This window comes from Macrobrachium rosenbergii, chromosome 4, assembly GCF_040412425.1.
Source record: "Macrobrachium rosenbergii isolate ZJJX-2024 chromosome 4, ASM4041242v1, whole genome shotgun sequence".
In the NCBI taxonomy this organism is placed as follows: Eukaryota; Metazoa; Arthropoda; class Malacostraca; order Decapoda; family Palaemonidae; genus Macrobrachium; species Macrobrachium rosenbergii.
In genome coordinates, this window is record NC_089744.1 from 19367376 (window position 1) to 19391038 (window position 23663).

The following is a 23663-nucleotide window of genomic DNA, read 5'->3' on the forward strand; positions in this document are numbered from 1 at the left end:
TTTTCCTGGACACTCCTTTGATAGCTTTTATGAAGCCTACAGCCACAAGACCTGTTTAAATACATCATATATACATACATACATATATATGTGTGTGTATATATATATATATGTATTTATGTATGTATGTACAGCTACAAGACCTGTTTAAATACATCATATATACATACATACATACATACATATATATGTATGTGTATATATATATATATATATATATATATATATATATATATATATATATATATATATATATATATATATATATATATATATATATATATATATATATATATATATATATATATATATATATATATATATATATATATATATATATATATTATGCCCTAAAAACATCTCTTTTAAGAACAATGTCATATCATCTTATGTCTCTAAGATTCTCCGGTAGCAATGGCCAGCATTGGGTCAGCACATTCTTTCTGCCTCGCACGCCGAGTTACAAAACTAGATTTTACTTGTAAAATTAACGAAAGCATTTCAGCAAAAGCTACGGTCATGAAATGGAGTCTCTCACACTCCACAAAAATGGAAGTCATAACTAAAGGAAACTCAGGCTCATGATCAATTGAATTAATGATTCTAGACCAACCAATAATAGTAGCTAACACCCCGGTCACCAAACAAAATAAAAAGGTCATGATTACTCTAGACCAAAATAAATGTCATATAGGTATGTTAAAAAAGAACACCACTTCCAATATATACATCCCCACAGGACTCAACAAGAATTCCTGTTAAAAGAATTGTAGCTTATATTAAAACCTGAAATGGTGTATAAAAAATAAACACCTAAAAAGGAAGAATGCATAATAAAGAACAGAAGGGTTTCACTGCAATGTAAAATGGGTATTCCATATAATGTCTGAAAAAGGTACAAGTGTTAATGAATTATCGTACTCACATTCTATGGCCATCAGGAAGCCGTCCCTCCAAGTGGCTGTTCTCATTCACAAACACAGCTCAAAAGAGTGAACACACCAGCTGCAAATCGAAGTGAATACCCATTCTATGGTTCCTCTATAATTCACACATTAGAGAGCGCATGTATGCACATATTCACTTAATAACCCCTCCCTTGAAGCATGATGTCACCGTCAAGTTCAGTGTTCGAAGGACCGCGCCTTCTGAACCCACAGATATCACAAAGCTTCCATTCATTTGTCATGTTGTCTCCAGGCATCTTGACCATGACCGGAAGGCACAAATGAGTGCGTCAGATACCCGCTGTTTCCAACTACGGAAAATACCAATGTCAACATAAAGGCCACCTGCATCGGACACACGTTTTCAAAGGCCAGCAATTAGTCATATAGATCAGAAATATATATATTCTTACATATTTAGAAAATTCAGCTTTCCAGTCCATTAGCTAGGAAATCAAATTTCATAGCGGCTGGAGGAGACCCTGCTAAGCGGCACAGAATGTAGTCGTCCTACCCCACTGTCGTATGATATTGGGGGACATGTCAGGATAGTAAATGGGCTGCTAGGCTGACCCTTATTTAGTCTTAACTATAAGACCTATTTCCCTTTGACCTTTGTGCTGGTTGTTATTTGCTTCTTTCAGATCTACCCCTGTCCTGTGCTTGCGGCTAGAATTGAGAAGGCAGCTCTGTGACCTGGGTCAAGCTCACTCTGTTACCTTCTGCCGAAGCGCAAGGTTACTCCATTCATAACTGCACTAAAGCTGGTGCTGTTCTGTCCTACTCCCACTGGCCATGTGTCGGGACTTCTGTGGCCTGAATTCATCTTTTGCAAGTGAGCTCCATGCACAGACGCAATAAGGTACGTCCTGAAGTTATAAGTAACGCCAGTGTTCTTATCCTTGTCCTGAATTTCACTCAATTTTTGGTATTTCCAACTTTTCATTCTCCCAAAGGGACAGCCTAGAATGCACATTTTCCCTCATAACTTGGTCCAAGCCTCAGTTAAGTTCGTTCTATGATAATGATTAGAGCATTCCTACCATAGTGTTACCATGTGCTAATTAAATCTAATTAATAATTCCCTCCATCGAGAATAATTAATTTCATGTGAGAGAAAGTCTTTGTGTAAATGAATGCTGACCTGATATTCTTTTCCAGAATCCTGTTATCTGGCTCTTCACGATCTGCCCCTGCCCTTGTGAAACAATTGCCTTAGAAGACTCAATTCCATCTTGCCACTGCAAGATACTTCTGAAATCAACAGTCTACAAGGGCCACGTGTTAGGCACCCCAGTGTTATCGTTGTGCTAGTGCAAAATAATTTTATCAGCCAGTCTTAAGCAGTTTATAACAGTCGTGTCAAACTTTTATTTATTTGCTAACTGTAGTTACGCTTTTTATTGCACACTGCATGTGCCTTGATTGCTGAATGGCCAGCCTGTCCATATTCATTTCTAGTTGCAAATCTGTAAATGAATTAATTTAAACTAACCAACTGGTTTGAAAGGCGACTTTCCTATTTTCTTTGAATAGATGTAATTTCAAAGTAAGTCATACTCTTAATTACATTTATTGCTTATGTTCTGAGATCTAGGCGTTGGCCCCTAAGGCAAAATTACATTCAAAATTCAATTTAACTCTTCCAACTGGATTCAGAGCATAACAATATATATATATATATATACATATATATATATATATATATATATATATATATATATATATATATATATATATATATATATATATATATATATATATATATATATATATATATATATATATATATATATATATATATATATATATATATATATATATATATATATATATATATATTTTATATTTTTATTTAAGGTATTCTTAAATGAAGTTTGCTAGACCTTGGTTTGCCACGCATCTCTCAGCTCTGTATTCTTTCTCCACATGCGATGGTTCCTTTCAATAGAAGCTTGCTTAGAAAGTTAATGTCCTGTTTGGAATTACTCCCTATATTTGTAGGTGCATTTCAGTAAACAAATTTTCTAACTTTCCCGTGCTTGCATGCAACTGAAAAAATTTTCTAGATGATCCATTCGTTTAATTGAAAGTTTGTTTTAATAAAAAAAGATACCACCGACCATTCAAATCTTACAAAGTCAAAAATAAATTTATAGAAAATGAAATGCCTGATTTTACAAATGAAAAACTTTCACGAAAAAATCTAAATTGTTCGTTCAGACACTCAACAAAAAAAAAAAAAAAAAAGAGGAGCAAATCCCGGTTGGCTGTGATATCTAATAAGTCAATGATATTGACTTATTAGATAAATCTTTTTTTTTTTTTCGTTATCTTGTCACGGTTCTCGAAAGGGACGGAGTCTGTCTTTTTCAGTCCGTCTGTGCTTCCCGTGGAGTGCATTAGGCGTCTCTTCCTTGACAGCTGCTCAGAAGGTCGTCCTTGAAGAGCCACTGATAACGAAGGTAAATCCATAATTATATTTAACACATTCAGTGGACTAAAACGCTGACTTGGTTTTATTATGCTTTCGTTTTTAAGTGCCTTACATTCTCAGTAGGTATTTCACATGGTTAAAAATAAGGAAATTGTGTAGTTTTATCTATTTTTCTCTGGTTTTGCGAATCACTTTGAGATGTTAATAGAGATGAATGGCATGGTTTAGCGTCAGTGTTAGAGTGATTAATTCATCATTAACTGTTTAGTGTGCATAAACATATAACTGAACTTCTTGCTGGGCAATCTTACGTCGCTCGTGATACTTCTGAAGCATTTATCGGGATCGGGCTTCACTCATCTTCTCCTGAAAACCTGTTTTCTAGTTTTGAGTCCAGTCACTTAATATCTTTCATTTCTTTTTGATGGCCATCTACTCCCTTCTAATTATTTCTTTGTTTTCCCCTGAGTTCACTTTCTTCACTTACTTTTGCTTATTATCAGTGACCCCACACATTCTCCTTTATTTTCCTATACATGCTTTTTGGGATGTTTCAGTTTTTCGTGCCTTTAGTTCCTTCTTCTCTTGGACGGTCGCAAACAAAATCATACTCCTCTTTCTTCGTCTATCAACTTTGATTCTGATGGCATTATCAAGATTTTAATTCAGTAACTTTGGCTCAGTGCTTCCAAGCCCAGGATTTTTTGGCGTATGGTTTTGGCAAAGGACATTTTGGCGTATGTTTTTGGCATTGGCCCACAAACTTCATGGGAGAATAATAAATACATTAAAAATTTTATTTTTATTCTAAAAAGCATTAAAACTGAGTGAAGATAGTACAAAATAAATTCAGTGGAACTACCAAACTGTAAATCATCATTTTTAATTTAATGCGAAGTTATGAGCTATTCCTCGCAGGTGATATAATGGTTCCGCATTTTGACACTATTCACCTTATTCTTTCATCTGCGTTTGAATATTTTTTCAGCTTGTGTTGTGGGGAATGACCAGCTGTTAATTGCTCGTAGTATGTATCCTTTCTTTCTTGGACTCAGTTAATTTCATCAATAATTCGCCAAATTGTAGGATAATGCACTCCAAGTTCTGCATAAATTCGCCTGTGGGCTGCCTCGGCTGATTGCTTGTCTTATCTTCTTGGTTTAAAGGCCTCTGATAAAGATTCCGAGCATTCATTTTGAAAGGAGGAAGGGCGTCTTCCTGGTCTATTTCTGTTTGGCCTGCCAATGTAAGTGTCCTCGAGCCAGTTTAATAATTCCTGAAATTCATCTGGCAAAAACTATGAAAGAACATCAACGTAGATGTCAGTGTCTGTCACGGGCACAAAACACAGAGCCATAATCATTTTAGTTTTTAGAGCGAACTCTGTATCATTATTGTAAGAATGACTCATTCCCATACTCCCGAGATGCTAATGTAGGTTAAGACTTAAATAATAAAAGCATCCATTTATTTTCCTGTTTTGAAATTTCTTTCATTGCTGAGATGGCACCAAGTTCAAAATAACACAGCAAACTTTGGGGGTAACTTCTGGAAAGGCTAGTTTTATGACGACAAATATTTTAATATACGTTACCTTTTGCTTATTGGGTAGGAGTGCGTAAACAACAGGATGAACTCCTCCAAATTTCTTGGACAAGTTAAGTATACCTTAGTTTTACCAGACCACTGAGCTGATTAACAGCTCTCCTAGGGCTGGCCCGAAGGATCAGACTTATTTAACGTGGCTAAGAACCAATTGGTTATTTAGCAACAGACCTACAGCTTATTGTGGAATCCGAGAAATGAATTTCTATCACCAGAAATAAATTCCTCTAACTCTTCGTTAACCGGCCGGAGAGTCGAACTCGGGCCTAACGAGTGCAAGTACACAACTCTACCGACTTTCCCAAGGAAGAGCTAAATGTAACGTATACTTGCGAAACAATGACAGTGCTAGATCAAAAGTTCCGTCCGGGTACCATGTGTCAGAATCACGTAGAATTTCTCGAACCCAAGTCCTTCTTCCAAAAACTAAAATTCTGTTAGACGATGGGCCGCTGTCAGCAATCAAGAATTCTTCTTCTCTTCCGTCACAGGCTTTGTAAATTTTGTAATGGTCCGGAATTTCAAGATCAAAGAGATTTGTTCGATTTTCAGAAGCCTGCTGCATTTCTTCACTTCACATTTTCTTCTGATAGTCCTGTTTATAGATTACCTGCGTGGTATGGTTCCATAATCTGCCTGAGATGCATTTGTTAAGCAGTGGTTGAGAACAGTCGAAGCATTCTCTAAGGTTTTCCGTTGCTCTGAGTTTTACGGTGCTTTTAATCCGAGCAACTTCAACTCACACTTCTCCATTTTTTTGTGTGTGGATTTTTCTTTACAAATATTTTTAGTTTCATAACGCCAAAACATGATGTAATTATCATGTGCACTACGCGTGTCAAATAGGTAAATATATCCATTATATGCAAACTTCTCTTTCCCCTCTTTTGCTTAAGATTTTGTGAGACATTAAATGCTATATAATTTAGAACTAAAGCGGATCAGCGAAGAAAGATGCAAAACTGGGACTGGAAAAAAATACAAACGTAATCGAAGTAGTTTAAATTTTGTTTTCGCGTTCAATGACAGTCATCTGATGGTCGTTTAGTTTAACAGCTAGATAACCTAAAATTTGCTATCACTAGAAAGGCTGTTTTTAAATTTTGCTTTTGTATGTAATGCACTCATCTAACTGTTGTTTTGTTTAAAAGCTAAATAACCTTTAATTATACAGAAATGCTGTTAGACAGAAACATGCGGCAAATAAAATAATACTCCCAAAAAAGTACGCCAAAACGTCCACGCCAAAAATGACCACCTCAGAGAGTCACATTCCGCTTGTCAACTCCACCATATAACCCTTCAGTTGTTTTGATAAAAATGTATATAATCCTGACTTTCATGTTTATCAGCATTCAGTGTTGGTATCTGATGCTCAAAGAAAGCAAAAAGAGAAACAGTGTAAACTGTGCGGGGTCTTACCTCAAAGTAGGTGAGGTGTCTCTAAAGGGATGAAAAATTTTAGGAAATTTGAAATTGGAAGAGAATTGAAAGGTTTGGGAGCGAAAAATAGAAACTCACCAAATTATGTAATTCGAATATTACTGATGTTAATACACGTGGGAATAAATGGCTTGATAGGCTATATAACGCGGGCTGAGAGGAGAGACTTTATACGAGCTTTACAAATAAGCTAGTACCTGACAAAACGAGAAAGGGAATGCATCTTGTGGTACAGAGAGAGAGAGAGCATTAGGCAAATTGTAAATTGTGTTTGTTTCAGTCCTACCCAGGAGGAGCACGAAAAAGAAATTACTTATAATATCTATAATAATAAAATCCGAGTCGATCTTATTTGTCCTCCCGCGGGGGTCGGGGGCGGGGGCACAGTAGAGGAGACATGACCCACCCCCCTGCAAACAGGTTTGTCCGCCCCGGGTGGGGCAGGGCAGGTAGGGGAACGGGAGGGTAGAGGAGACATCCACTATCCTCCTGAAATCTGTTTGTCCGTCCCAGGTGGGGGAGGGGTAGGTAGGCGATCGGGACGGTAGGGGAGAGCAGCGCCGGGTTCCAGCTGGCTAGCGTGCACCAACAAGCCCGTAAAAGAATAACACTCCAAAAAGGAACGGAGAAGGCCTATATACTGTAATCTAAATCGTTAAGATGTAGAAAAATATTTACATTAGTATATATAATCACTAGAACTGCGTGATCGCTGCAAGATAAATGTGACGTATCTAATCGCCCAAAATACTGATGCGTTCCCTTTTCATTAAAAACCAACACGATTTAAATTGGAGAAGAGACTGCGAGGTAAGTAGAACCTACGTCAGCCAAAAAGGTCAGAAATTTGACTAAGCTATGAGACCGCCATCCAGATGGCCTCGCGAGAGTTGAGTCTCTGTAAAAAGAAATGAGTCTTAAAGTAACGACAAACAACAAGAGAGGCTGAAGAAAGTAGGAATTAAAGGCAGAATCATCAAAACGGAGATTCATAAACCACGGGTAACTGACAAGAAGCATAGAATGAAAGAATGAGAGAACGCTTGTAGAGTTCGCTCTGAAAATGAGCAAAACATTAGCAGGAAGTGTGGGTAACAGCCTTATGCCAGGTTATCAAATAACTTTCCAAAGTTCTGCATAGGTAGTGGCCAAATAGCAGTTATACAGGAAGGATCATCAATAGGTTCTGAAATGCGGAAGACGTTCTGATGACCTAAAGATTTAGGCTTAGAGTTTTCAAGAAAGTAAGAGTATAGAAAAAGTTTGAGTACATTAGCAGTTGTAGACTTTGAAGCCACAATACGGTAGGTAGAAGGATTAAATGGTCTTCTTTCTTACAGAAGGCTAAACCAGTGATATATCCACAGAAAGAAAAGCATAAGGATTTAGATCTCAAGACAAAACAAAACAAGTAAAAAATGCGCCGAGGCAATCAAGTTTTCTGTACATCGTATAACCAAGGCCACCGAAAATAGACCTATCTTTCGGTGGTCTCGGTATAACGTTGCGTGAGCCGCGGCTCATGAAACTTTAACCACGGCCCGGTGGTGGCCTGACCTATATTGTTGACAGATGCACGATTATGGCTAACTTAACCTTAAGTAGACCCTCTAGCCTCAGTAGTTATTAAGATCTCAGGGCGGACAGAAAAAGTGCGGACAGAAAAAAGTGCAGACAGATAGACAAAGCCGGCACAATAAATGTCTTTTCAGAAAACTAAAAAGACCGTGGGCGGGTTCAAACTACAGTATTTAGTTTGTCCATAAACTCCTCAAGGATCATCCAAGGACATGATCTTGGCCATGTACTTGATCGATGGTCAAAGATGTAACCACCTTATGGGCTCTGTGAAATTAGAACATTAGGGAGGAAAGCGGAACGGAATGGCACGGCACGAAGAGAAGAGGGGAGAAGGGAAGAGAAAAATAAGCTGATGATAAATAGGAGGAGACCTGAACCACCATTTGATGAGAAACTCACTTCTAAAAGCCAACAAAAGTTCTTTTCAGTAGAGATATGATCATTAGAATCCATTTTTCCTGTCGTATAGTCAATTTTCTTCAAAGTAACAAAACATGAGTAGCGGGAAAAAAGCTGAGAAGCAGAAACAGTGAAAGTGAAATCTACTGCACTTCTGAGACTAATATAGTAACAAGGTCAACCGATAAAGCACATTCTTTTGAAGCTATCAGCACTTGAAGACGCTTTCTGATAAAACTTGAGTGACCAGGAACTTCTGTTAAGTTTTTGAAGTCCAGTAAGCTTCGTTCACTTTCAAGGCTATTAGAACAAACTTTTATCTCGTATGTAACGAAAGTCCTCAATGATTTATCTTTTTTTCCAGAATGAAGACAGGAATTAAGTTTATCCTGCTATCAGCAGTGATAGCAACGGCACTGGCTGCAACCCCCATGGAACCAAGGACCAGGCGACCCCCAAATATCTTGGTGATCTTGGCCGACGACTTAGGCATAGGAGACGTCGGTTGCTATGGCAACAAAACTATCCGGACTCCCAACATTGACAGGTAAGGACAGCTAAACCGCATCAAATCGTGGTCTCTCATTTAACAGAGTTTGATTAAATTTCACGAGTTGTATCGTCTAGATTAGCAGACCTCGTTCAGTTAATCTTCACTTCTAATTAGCTTATTGAAAAATGGCTTAATGGCAGAAATTTGAATTCTGGGGAGTTTCTGGAAAGAACGAATTCGAATATCGACGAGAAAAAGACAAAAACTCAAATGTGCTTAGATTTATTTTTACGCGTCAACAAATCTACCAAAACACACTCACTTTTCCTCGGTCACAGACTAGAGATAATCTCTACCACTCGTACTTAGTGACGAGAGATGAAACGGTCAGTAATCGATCCATATGTTACCAGTTTGGATTCTGAACATTTGACATAAGGAGACCTTGTCCTTGAGTTGCTTTCATTTCCTTATTATATTTCTCTGTTCGTCTTTTGTTCTTTGTGCTTTGAAACTAAGATAGGTTTGTTTATGCGTTGGTGTCCCATACGCATGCAGCTTTGTCAACTTAGGCTTGAATTTAATCCTTGAAAATAAAATTTTCCTTCCCTTGTATCCCCGCCTCCACCCTTACATTTTGATAGTACGCTATATAAGTGTGCGTAAGTTCCTCTAGCCGTAATAGCTAGGCCGCTGGTATAGTGGTTAATGTCGTGATATGCCACTCAGATGTCGCGGGTTCGCGTCTCCCCCAAGGGAAATAAAAATCACTAGCTCTGTATCGTGATCGGTTACTGCTGCAGTGTGGAGTCTTCGGTGGGAGGCTGAAACCAACATTCTTTGGAAGCTTGAATTCCAAGCCAATGGCGTCTGTGTGCTTGTTCCACATGAATAGGTTTCATCTACCGAAATAATGTTAATAATATTTGCATCACCATTAATTTATCGATATCCATGTACCCTAAAATATCTAGCTTTTTTCTAAGCTGATACATTGGGCAACTAGGGAGATTACTTAACAGTACCCATTCAGTACTAAGTAAACCTTAAAAAGTAAATAAAAGACCTCAGATGATCACACGCAGAAGTAAATGGGTATGACCCATCTATGTCTACCATCCTTGTTTGTCTTTTCAATTTGATAGTATGATTATTTATATGTGATAGGCAATCAACTGACAAGAGGGGGTGAGCTCTTCTAAGAAAGTGGTAAGGTGAAGATAACGATTTCCTAAGTTAGGAGTCATGTTTATTTCTTGTATCTTGAGGATAAATCACGCGGGAAATTCTAATTGCATTGTACGGATTAAATTACATCATGAAATTTAATCAAACGGTATCAGTTATATCATACTTGGGAATAATACTTAGATATCTCTGAAATGACAAGACTGAGTATTTTTTCGTTCATAAGCGAAGACCAGCAGAAGGGGATTCCATTTACTACAAGGGTAAAACATATAAGAACATTTAAAAACCGATTAAACCATCGGGTCTGGCCACAGCTGAGCACCTCTGGTAAGACAGGAAGTTACAAACTCAGGAAAACCAAGGAAGAGAATTTCTTAGGTTTTGTGGAGAATCTATCTGAACAGAATGTCCCCATAGTGGTAAAGGGATATACTACATTTTGTGTGCCAATGCTTGATCTTATTTACGCCCTCGCTTCTGAACTGATATCAACGGAGGTGGAGGGCGTGGGTGAGGGGCTTGGTGGTGTGGGAGGTGTTGGACCGGTTGCTTTAACCGGTTTCCCTTGTAGCTAGGCTTCAAACGGTCTATTCAGCGTTGACAATGACTTTTCCTTTGGCAACAGATGAGTCACAAGAATAAATTGTGGGAAAGCTACCGGTTCTGATAAAATTGTTGCTCCAACTATGTTGGTTGAGCTCCAGTATGATTAATTGCTTAGATAAGAAGAGGCGAAGCAGATAATTAGTTGCTTAAATAAGGAGATAGCCGTTACAAATACCGATAAGCCTTTAGATCTTCAAAATCCGCTGGTTAATGAGGAAATGGCCACTTCAAAGGCTTGTAAGTCTATACTTCTCTGGACCTTGGGTCACTTAAGAGGTCCGCTGATCACAGTTTTGTATCATGTTAAGCTTTCTATTATTACTCGCAGCTTATTGCGCATGAAGTACTTCATCTTAACTAGTTAAGTTTGTTACTGAAGTTCCATTAACAAATTGTTAAATCTTCAATAATAATCGGCCCAACACCTCCCCCGCCCCTAGGTCCCACACCTCCGCTGGACTGGAAGGCGACATTACCGCAGTTCAGAAGCGAGAGCGCACAACACAGAGTATATTTTCAAAACACTCGTAATTTCTGTGGAATGCGACATCGTTATCTCAATATGAACATGTTATGTTCTGACAAAATGAAATTGGGGGTGATGGAACTAAAAATTCCCTGAAGCCGATTTAAATTGCGATTAGAATTCGTTAGAAATGTCAAATAACCAATTTGAAAAGCTTTGCCTAGAGCAGTGGTTCTCAACTCGTTTCAGGTCATGGACCATCAGTCCAATGGAAAAAAATATCGTGGACCATGTCATTTTTGAGTAATAATAAATAAAGCATAGACAGTAAGCATTTTATTTTGGAAATACATTTTTTTTGCACAAGAATTACAAACTGAATTCCGAGAAAATGACAAAGTTGTTGGGTAATTCTAAGTACTAGCTCCGTGCCTGTTTTTACCTTGGAAACTTTTTTTTTCTACACTTTTAGGGCTTCTGATGCTGGCGGTGAGTTTGTTTGTTGTTGGCCAACTGTTATTTGACCCCCTAACTCTACTCAACAGTAAAGGGGGACTGTGGGAATTCGGGGTTTTTGGAGAGGACGTGTTTGCGTTAAGGAGGCGCCCTCTGGAGGGGAAAAACGAGAGGAGCCATTCGCCAGCAGGAGGGAGTTAAATGCATTTCGCCGTGTTTAGTACTGGCATCGGGGATGGAATGTCACTTCGCTGTGTTTAGTACTGGCCCGGGGCGGGGGCGGGGCGGGGGCGGTACCCATACGTTAACAAGTTATTGCACTTGCCGGAAAATTTTTAATAGTTTACTACCCTTCACTTGGTTATACGGTGGCCGGTAGTAAAGTCGCAGAAAAAGTAATTTTGGCCAGGATAAAAAGTCAGAAAAAAAGGCACATTGATTTGTGGTGACCGGTAATAAAGTCACAGGGAAAAATTCACAATTTTGACTGGGAAAGATGTCAGGTAATCAAACAAAAACCACCAAGTCGGTCATAATTTAAGAGTCATAACCAATTAAATAAAATATTTTAAAACTTATTAACTGGCAATACAGGACTTACATATTGTATATATATTATGGCATTACATGTGGAAATATTTAACCGGATTAGCTTATTTGGGACTGACTGACTTCTCGAATTTTCAACATTATTTTTTGCCCCATGGGAAGGTCTTACGCTGACTCCGTTATATGTATGTGTATTTTGAAATTCAAAACATAATAATAATAATAATAATAATAATAATAATAATAATAATAATAATAATAATAATAAATCACAGGTAAGGAAAGAGTGGTATATCTTGGGCATTGACAAACTTTACAAGTGACTCCCATATAATCATGTTTCAGTACAAAGCTAAACCTATTCCAGTAGAAATACTTTTTTTCTGCCTCTCGTGTAAACAGCTATCTGTTTTTAAAATATTTTATTATACATAGCTAATGGTGTTAAATTCCTAGAAGCATGGAAGTACACACGAATCTATATTCGCCTAAAGGAAGGGTTATGCGGGCCTGTTTATAAATTCAGCAACGGACAGCAGTAACGGTTTTATCTACAGCGAGCAAATAAACCTATATACAGTACATTTAATAAATTTACAAAATGCAGCGATCTTGTAAGCCTATAACTGCTGTCCATACTCGGCCACCTGGATACGCTAATCCTCTCTGCTGTCTAGGTCAAGTAAGGATCAATAAGTAACTGTAGCTTACTTTTGCTGTGTACATACATCCCTGAAATAATGAAAATGAAGACATTCACGTGACTATACTTTCAGTACACGTGGCTTTATTCCAGACGTACTTGCAAAGTTTTCATCCACAAAAATGTTTTGTTTTATTGTTCTCGTTGGTTTTGGTGCCTCGCAAGGAATCATTTCATTGGCATTAAGTATATAATTGCAGTATTTTTTTGCTTCATATTTTTTATCTAGGATGTAATCCTATTTTATTGTTTTACACATCAGAAAATTTACAGAAAATACAGAAAGTTGTGTAATATAATGCTCTGATTTACCACAACTTTTTTACCATAAAATTATAACTTTTTTTTACTTTATTTCTGTGATTTTATTACCGTCAACCATAACTTAATGTGACCTATTTTCGGGCTCAATTCATTTGGGCATTAGTCAATATATCATTTGGGCGACTATTCATTACATATTTTGGGCGACAAAATATCAAAACTCAGCAAATTGGCACCAATCACTTGGGCGAATCATAAGGAAAAAGAGGGAGAAGTATTTTAAGGCATGTTCTCACGTGGTGACAACTATAATCGGTTGCGGATAACTCAGTAGTTACCGGGTTAATATTCAGTAGTTACTACCGTTAGTTATTCACTACTCGGCTATGGAAGGAAATATCTCGAAAACAAACCGACGACAAATGTGACTTGAAGAATGTTTCGTGGCGGTGCACAAAGAAGAACCAGATGCAAGCCAGAATTAGGCGATTAACTTTAACTATCCGAAGTTTGCGGATCCTAGCCAGGATAAAAGGAAGACCGATTTTATTAAGTTTCTGTCCTGGCGCTCTCCATTCTAAAGCGGACCCAACTTACGTGCAATTCTAAAACCAAGTATTACCAAGAGATTGGCAAAATTTAGGACCAGACGCACGACCCCATCATCACGAAATCCTATGAGCAATTTTAACATTCAAAAACTTTAGAGCCAGAGACAAGGCCACCAAGTAATTAAACAATGCATTATGCAAAATTTCTGCATTTCTATCGCCTCGCATATCCGATACATGGAAGTCCAACGATAAAGCCTGTGTTGTAGTAACCATCGACAGTCACAGTAACTTCAACGGTTTGAAGGCATGGGGAATAAGCATTCACGGGATAAATTACACGTGAATATTTGCTGCCTGCTTAACTTTTCTACAAACTAATTATAACCCTTACATAGCAATTTGGACTTAAATCAACCCCGGAAGATCCTCAAAATATTTTCTTAGCGGTATCTCATGTCAAAGTGAATTTTTACTTCAACTATTATCGCTCAAGTCACCTTTATAAGTGTTCTCAGTCGAATGCGATCTTCAGATCACAAGGAATGATCTTAATTATTCCTGTCATCAGGGTGTCAAAATACAATATCAGTTTGTTGAATTTAATATCAAATCTGCATAGACTTGCAAATAAACACCTTAATTCGAGGTTAAAGATAGTAGAATTTCCTCAATCAAAAAGCATTGTTACTTCATTTCTCATATCAATTAACCCATCTTACTTCTGTTAACCAAACAAACTACCATTCCCTTGATTTCATAAGACATTTTGGGGTTAAAGAAATGGACAAAGGTTTACAGACCTATGTATTAAGCTGGTCTTCATACATGCAAATACTATTACATATGCAAAGTCAGATTAAAAAACTGATTAGTAGGTAGAGCTCAGCATCCAAGTTCTAGTTGTCTGTGTAACGGTATTTAGAGCACTTCTAATCCTCACAGGATATGCACAGATTCAAGCAGAGTTCTAGTTGTCAGGGTAACCGAATTTAGTGTGCTTCGAACCGTCACAGGAAATGCATAGCGTCTACAAGTTTAGTTCTTGTTGTCTGGTTAACCGAATTCATAGGGCTTCGAATCCTCACAGGATATTCAGTCTTAACGAAAAGGCGTTGCTTTCCATTAGTATTAGTGTCGATGTTGTGGTCTGCTGCAGCTACACCAAGAGCCTGTGCATAACAAAAGTAGTTTGTTTGATTTTAGAATATACTAAAAGTTTCCATGACATCTCACCCTCAAAGTGAAAATAGCCTGTTCAGTTAGTCCCAGCAGCTATTTTAAGGTTATTATAATTAATACTATATCGTATTAAGTCAATTTTCCCATTAGCACTCCCATGTATTATAGTATTATTGTTACTTCAAACTGCCATCAACTTTCACATTAACAATCCCATATATTACTACCATTGTTCCTTTAAACTCCCAAAAAACAACAGGATAGAAAGTGCCATCCTTTAAGATACATTTAATAGGGCACCAATCTTACACTAAAACAACCGCATCCAACTATAGGGCTACATAACTATGAAAGGTGCCATGCAATGCAAACACTATCTGGCAACTTTCGTCCTTTGTATACCAGTCTTAAGGGAACTGAAACTGCACAACCCCTCGGGGAGAAAAATTAAGGGAATTCAGAATAAGAAGGGGTTCCCGAAACAAGCTTCGGCGCAGGAGGAAAGGTGGATGAAGGTAGGGGTCATGAAAATATGCAATGCAATCTGAACTATTTTCTAACATGAAAGCTTTGCTTGAAGAGTAAGGGAGAGGGTGGTGTAGAGCGCATTGACGGAACGTTAACAAGACCGCAGAAATTTGAATTACAATTTCCACTATTAACCCGCCTATTAAAATACCTGACGAGTCCACGACATGTGTCAAAAAAATTCATCCCAAGGACTAGGCCTCTTAGAAAATAGTTATGATCAACCTATTACCTGTCTAGTTCCTATTTACTAGTGTGAATGAAATTAAGTTATAAAAGTATGTCAGTTACCCTACCCTATTCTCAGCTCCACTAATACATTCAAACTTACATCTAATGACCAAACAGAGGGCTCAAGTACTGTAATACCCTCTGCTATTAACTTTCACTGTCAAATGTCTCCCTAGGTCTGACTCACGTTTTTTAAACCCCAGTCTATTCCCAGCATCCTTAAGAGACTAGAATTTATTACCTTTATCCTAACCCCTCCATCTATATTAATACGTTCTTCACCCTATTCTAGCCAATCCGATATTTTAAGTTCCATATCTAACTTCCCATTAAAGTCCTAGCTACACGAAAACTATCAACCTTGCAGTTCTAACCTAAATAAGTTGGTTGGTTTGAAATCCCTATTGTGCATGGTGACAGTCACCATGCTTATGAACTTCCTGTTGTGCATGGTGACTTGGTCACCATGCACAACATGCAAGTCCACCTTTGCCTGGCAGGTGGCATTGCCACCCCGGCAAAGGTGGACTTAGGAAGTAGTAGCCAAAGAATTAATTTAAAAACTTAATTTCCACGCAAAACTTAATTTCCACGCAAAACTTAATTTACACGCAAAACTTAATTTCCACGCAAAACTTAATTTACACGCAAAACTTAATTTCCACGCAAAACTTAATTTCCACGCAAAACTTAATTTCCACGCAAAACTTAATTTACACGCAAAACTTAATTTACACGCAAAACTTAATTTCGCAAAACTTAATTTACACGCAAAACTTAATTTACACGCAAAACTTAATTTACACGCAAAACTTAATTTCCACGCAAAACTTAATTTACACGCAAAACTTAATTTCACACGCAAAACTTAATTTACACGCAAAACTTAATTTACACGCAAAACTTAATTTACACGCAAAACTTAATTTACACGCAAAACTTAATTTACACGCAAAACTTAATTTCAGCTGAAAAACTTACTCTAGAGCTTTAAAAATTGTCAGTGTTCAAAAACTTAAAAATTCCAAAATAGACACTTAAGTTAACTTTACAAATTCTAAAACAAAAGTAGCTGAAGTTACAAGATCAAACCACATAAGGCAAAAGTTTAAATAACTATAAACAAGTTTAAATCCACTAACTCCAAAAAAATACTACAAACTTTCCAAAAAATAGCTTTAAAATTGTCAAAAAGCTTTTCAAAATAGAAAAGTTTACAATTCTAAAATAATTATTACAAGATCAAACCACAAGGCAAAAGTTTAAAATTAAACAAGTATTCAAAATACCACAAACTTTTAAAAATTGTCAGTGTTCAAAAGCTTAAAAATTCCAAAATAGACACTTAAGTTAACTTTACAATTCTAAAACTAAAGTAGCTGAAGTTACAAGATCAAACCACAAGGCAAAAGTTTAAATAACTATAAACAAGTTTAAATCTAACCCCCCAAAAATACTACAAACTTTCAAAAATTACCTTCCACACACAAACCAACAACACATTAAACCAACAACCTTCCACACATTAAACAACAATTCCACACGCATTAAACCAACAACCTTCCACACATTAAACCAACAACCTTCCACACGCATTAAACCAACAACCTTCCACACACATTAAACCAACAACCTTCCACACACATTAAACCAACAACCTTCCACACACATTAAACCAACAACATTAAACCAACAACCTTCCACACGCATTAAACCAACAACCTTCCACACGCATTAAACCAACAACCTTCCACACGCATTAAACCAACAACCTTCCACACGCATTAAACCAACAACCTTCCACACGCATTAAACCAACAACCTTCCACACGCATTAAACCAACAAACCATTAAACCAACACACATTAAACCAACAACCTTCCACACACATTAAACAACAAACATTAAACCAACAACCTTCCACACACATTAAACCAACAACCTTCCACACACATTAAACCAACAACCTTCCACACACATTAAACCAACAACCTTCCACACACATTAAACCAACAACCTTCCACACACATTAAACCAACAACCTTCCACACATTAAACCAACAACCTTCCACACATTAAACCAACAACCTTCCACACACATTAAACCAACTTTTGATGCTAAAATAATTAAACAATCAAAAATAAAAATTAAATACTTTAAAACAAGTTCTGAAGCTGAAACAAAACCTAAAGTTTCTTGAAATGTTCAAGGCTGGAAAAATTAAAATTCTAACCTTTGCAATTTTAAAGAAAATTTTTCAAAACTCTAAGACCAAAGTTTGAATATGAACATAAACCAAATGCACTAAAACAATGCATAAAACTTAAAATTAAAACTTACGACTTTTGAATCTGAAAAAACTAAGCTAACAAATGTTCGGGGGTTGCTCAAGTTACTCAACTAAGAAAAACCAAGAAATACTTACTCACCCATTAATCCAGTTTAGTCAAGGTATAGGTACATAAGAATTCAATAACATTGTGGCACGCTTACTTAACGACACACCCTGACCTGAAAGAAAAAATATATATTAAAGCCCAAAATGTTCCAGCAAGTGGGAAGAACCAAAGGCTGACTATTTGTTACAATCAGCTGGGCCATCTGCTAAGTTTTAAAATACTAAGATAAGGGGCAGCAAGCAAGACTTTATAAATACTTATGCCTACAATAAGTTTAAATCAGCTTAATATACCCCATATTAGGAAGGCTATGGTAGCCGAGTTAGGCCTCTAATCCTCAAGAAACTTTAAACCTTCTTGCATCGTAAGACTTGCTCTATTGCAGTATAAAGTTAAAATGAAAATACCCGTACCACTGCGTAAGATTGCTAATATGATTCAAAGTGCACAGAATTACCATTCAAAGCAATCCAGTTCAGTTTAATAATAAGTAAGCTTCGAAACTAAGTCATAAATAGGCTACCAAGTCATAGGCTAGCATGTTGAAAGGCCATCTACAACAATAAGCAAGCTTCGAAACATTCATAAATAGGCTACCATGTTGAAAGGCAATCTACAACAATACCTAAAACATTTTGAACTTATTGCAGGAATTCACAAAAAATCGAAAACACCAATATTTGATTCACAAACCGCAAAAGGAAAACTTTCATACGACAACTATGTCGTAGCTCAAGTACCACAATCTAAATATTTGAAAAATATAAAACGCAAAACTGGCAATAGTATCCACTCGCCAACCCAACAAACCTTAAAGCACGCCTAAAATCTTGCAAAGTCTAATCACAATACGACATCTGAGAAACTGCTCAAACTTCTTAGACCTCAAATGAATATCGTAAACAGAAAACATGCAAATGAAGCAAATAGGTGACTTGAACCTAGAACAAATTGTAAGTCAGGCAAGAGAGCATTTGCACGCTGCGTACCAAGATCATATAAGAAAGCAAATTTTAAGAAAAACTGCTCTACTGCAGGAGATACGGTACTGACGAGAAAACACAAACATTATTATAAAATATAAGGAGCACCTTACTTTGAAAACGTACAAGAACCCGTCTAACGATCCTCCATACGATCCTCCAGTACAGCACGACCGAGATCCCAAACGCAAATGAACGAGAGAACGTCGAGTTAGTGTCAACGAAACCTGTCTTACCAAGCCGGAGACTCAACAACGCTGAAACAAGCTGTTCTTGAGGATAACAGCCAACGACCGCTGCAACTGCCTGTTTGTGGGACGTCACTTTGTCGCCCTTTCGCCACCGAAGAAGTTTAAGACGATGATCAGAAAATCGACAGAAATTATTATTATTATAAATTATTATTATTATTATTATTATTATTATTATTATTATTATTATTGTTAAGAGTTGCCGGGCACTCTTCCTTTTTAGCGATCTACCCCAATCATGTATCAGTAATTAGCCCATCTGGAAAAAAAAATTATTATTATTATTATTATTATTATTATTATTATTATTATTATTATTATTATTATTATTATTATGGAGATTTGCCATTTACTCTTCCCTTTAAGCAAACTACCTGAATTATGTATAGGTGTTTGGTCTTTATCTGGAATTATTATTATTATTATTATTATTATTATTATTATTATTATTATTATTATTATTATAGTTGTTGCTGTTGTTTTCAGCAGTGCTTGGCATAAGAGTTCATGAATATTACATTTTACATGCGTACTTAATTTAGTATACTGTATTGTGTTCATCCTACCGTTCATCGTATATGGCCCGGAGCTGAAACAAAGGATATTATCATTATATATTAGTTACATGGCGTCACAATGACATGGTCATAGACAAAAATAGTGTAGAACACTTTTGTTAAGGTGATTCAACGGTGAGCTTATCAACTCGCACCGATGAATGCAAGGTAATTTTTATTATTAAATTTATTATTACTAATAATAAAGGTGCGTAGGTTCGTAATCTGCGATTTGCCATATGGATTCAAGGCTTGCAATGATAAATATATCACAAAATTTTCGGGAAACTGAGAAGGTAGGAGGACAAAATGACTTTGAATAAATCATTTATATTTGTCGTAAGTGATATAATTAGCGGCTAATTCGAACAGTGGTCAATGAATTTACTGAAACCAGATCATATTGTTCGATCATCGCCTGATATTCGAATCCTGTTTCGATACTATTAGGTGGAGCTATGAAAACTATTATCATCAGGATTATACATATACATACATATTTATACAGTATATATATATATATATATATATATATATATATATATATATATATATACACATGTGTGTGTATGGTAGGTGGAGCTCTGAAAAATATGGTCATGTGGATTATATATATATATATATATATATATATATATATATATATATATATATATATATATATATATATATATATATATATATATATATATATATATATATATATATATATATATATATATATATATATATATATATATATATATACACATACATGTGTGTGTATGGTAGGTGGAGCTCTGAAAAATATGGTCATGAGGATTATATATATATATATATATATATATATATATATATATATTTATATATATATATATATATATATATATATATATATATATATATATATATATTTATATATATATATATATATATATATATATATATAGAGAGAGAGAGAGAGAGAGAGAGAGAGAGAGAGAGAGAGAGAGAGAGAGAGAGAGAGAGAGAGATATTAAGCCACCAATATACTTTAATATCCAGTTCACTAAACCTCGGGAATAACTTACATCCAAGAGGAATTATGATTAATAAATGTTTCGTCACCAGTTCTCAAGAGAGGTATAAGTTGACATGGACTCTGCTGTAAATGCCTGTCGAACTCAGGTTTTGTACTTAGAATCGATATCAACCCATCTTCACCATGATAGCTGATTGGTAAATTTGTAACGCGTGGCTAATTATGAATTTGTCGAATTTGTCTTATACACCGAGGTTTTTCTTATATTCACAAACACTAGGCCACAAATATCATAAAATATCCAGTTCACTACATTAGGTGGAGCTCTTAAAAATATGATCATATATATATATATATATATATATATATATATATATATATATATATATATATTCACACAAATATTTAGCCACAAATATCGTTTATTGTCTAATTCACTATACCTCACGAATAGCTTACAACCAGAAGAATTATAACTGATAAGTGATTCGTTATAAGTGGTATTAGAAACATTGCTTTATTTAGAAACGTTGTACTTTTGACCATGAGTGATATACAGTGACTTTTGACCAGTGACCCATCAAGAAAGGTGTAAGTTGATATCAACTCTGCTGTATAGGCATAATTCTCTTTTATTTTGATGGACATTAATAAGAGCATTCTCTACGATTCTTCGATATGAAAGCAGAAGGGTAGTCAGGTTCGAAGTCCTATAATGCCTCTACGCAGGGGAGTTTTATTTTGCTGGTATATCCCTTCTTTTGTTAAGCCCATTGGTTTGAAGAGAGATCTGTCTTACTGGCTTGGTTGGTGGCTTTTCCGCCGTCATAGTGAGGCAACCAGCAGAACGGGTTCCTGGTCCTCCGAAAAAAAATTACACTGATACCTCAGTCTTCATTGATATTGCAATGTCATGATAGTTAGGAAATGAATGCAGGAAATAGAGAACGCTGGTCTTCTATAGACGTTGAAATTGTACTTGAACGATTCCCTATTCATATATCTAAGAAGGCTAGTCCCTGTCCTTTTCTCATTTAGTTTTGAATGTAATGCTAGAAGCGAATTCATTTTGCTGCAAATAGATACCAAAATCTTCTCAACTATTATTCCAGAACGTGAAAACGTCATCAACGTGTCGCACCAAAACCACTTTGGGACTGAGTCATTAATGTACATGCAGACATTGGTTTAAAGAGGAATTGCAGGCTGCCTATCCCACATTAAAATCTTCGTAAACCTTTCACTTAAAAGAGGGCATGTTACTGGTTACACGGAGCTTGATTAACTTTTTTTCATTGCCCAGAGGAAATATGTCTTCGTAAGGAGTTGATTTTTTCCCTTATGAAATTCAGGATGTCGTTTACAGGAACCTTTGTGAATAATGATTCCGCGTCCTGGCTAATGAGCGTTATGTCGTTCACTGTAATATTTAATTTAAAAATTTCTGAATAGAGTCCTCTGCGTGTTTTACAAACTACCTAGGAAATGTGTCAGCAAACCTGCTAAGTTTCTGATTGAGTAAAAATGGACGAGACTTAATTTCACAAAACTGGGAGTCACAGAATGCCTTTCTTATGGGTTATGGCGAGTCCGTAGAAATATGGTAAAGAGTTCTTGGCGAATCCAAGTAAAAAAATCACAGGTAAAAAAGTCAGAAAAAAGTCATGCTTAGGGCGCCGATGCTGACCGAATAGGACTTCCCCTAACTACTGAACAAGATAATCACAACGATGCAAACTATATTGACCGGAGATCGCTGAGGATATGGAATCGATAGTCACAAAATTTATACTTGTTAGGCAACCATCTGTAGCAAATCAACCTCTGAATTACCTTATAACTACTGAATGTTCATTTTAAGATTGACTTTTCGCTTCTGCTTAATTAATCTTGACTATTTTAATATTTCATTGTATATATGAAGAAGTATGTTTGGGAACATGCGAAAGCATATGTTATTATTACATTTGCATATGTATACACAACTATGGATTTCGTAATCACCATAAATTCTTTTATATTTTACTATTGCATAACACTATCGCCTTCTGAATGAACACACTCGACAAAAGCCGAGGAACAAATACCAATGAGGTTTATGCCCTGGGGAAGTGAAAGCCAACAGCTGGTGGATCTATGTCCAAGGAGATGAATAAATACCAATGTGGATTATGACCACACCCAGATCGGTTTTCCTTATCCAGAATTTTGATAAAAGACTGAATGTAGAAGTGAGAAAATATGAAAAAGTCAGACAAACAGAACAAGAAACCTGCATTGCAAGAACTGACAGACAACACCAGAATAAACTGCAAAAGCAACACATGTTGGTATCTAACAATAACAAAGGCTGTATATATAACAACCAAGCCAACGCTGAACGTCCAGATGGAAGGAGTCTGAGCCGGTCCTGGTCGTTTCGGCCGTAAGTCACTTCAGAAAACAATGTAAGACGTTATGTTTATGGTATTTACCGTTATGTTTATGGTAATCACCATTATTATTTCATGTTTTACGTACATCCCCAAGGGGCTGGTACTAAACACGGCGCCCATTTTGCACGTAAATGTGCTTACGGCCTAAATGACTTACGGCCGAAACGGCCCGAATGCGTTAGAGCAAGGCCTCCCCACCAACTGCCTGAGGAGAAGAACACAAGGTCAAGGTCACTCCATAACAATCCCCAACCAAATACTTCGGAAGAAATCAATTAAATTATATTTTTATTAGACCCATAAGAACAAGAAATAATGTTAAACTAATGTAATACTGTAGTTTCAAGATGGAATTGCATTATGTAAATATAATGTACATAATTAACCATCCCCTAAGTAACTAGG

The 23663-nt window shown here is 36.3% G+C and overlaps 1 protein-coding gene and 1 long non-coding RNA gene across 3 annotated transcripts in view; one reads left to right on the forward strand and one right to left on the reverse strand.

Annotated features, from left to right (window-relative positions):
- The first annotated feature begins 3289 nt into the window (after positions 1-3289).
- LOC136830864 (arylsulfatase F-like) overlaps positions 3290-23663 on the forward strand; it is a 51721-nt gene continuing 31347 nt past the window's right edge. For both annotated transcript variants that reach the window (XM_067090839.1, XM_067090845.1), the window contains exons 1-2: positions 3290-3412; positions 8777-8959. In XM_067090839.1, the coding sequence (XP_066946940.1) occupies positions 8778-8959 (182 nt within the window). In that variant the 5' untranslated portion in view covers positions 3290-3412; position 8777. The remainder of the gene's footprint in view (positions 3413-8776; positions 8960-23663) is intronic.
- Positions 14485-19258, reverse strand: LOC136830915 (uncharacterized). The gene is made up of 3 exons (XR_010850760.1): positions 19129-19258; positions 18063-18144; positions 14485-14863 (listed from the first exon to the last, which is right to left on the reverse strand). It is a non-coding gene; the product is annotated as an uncharacterized lncRNA (long non-coding RNA).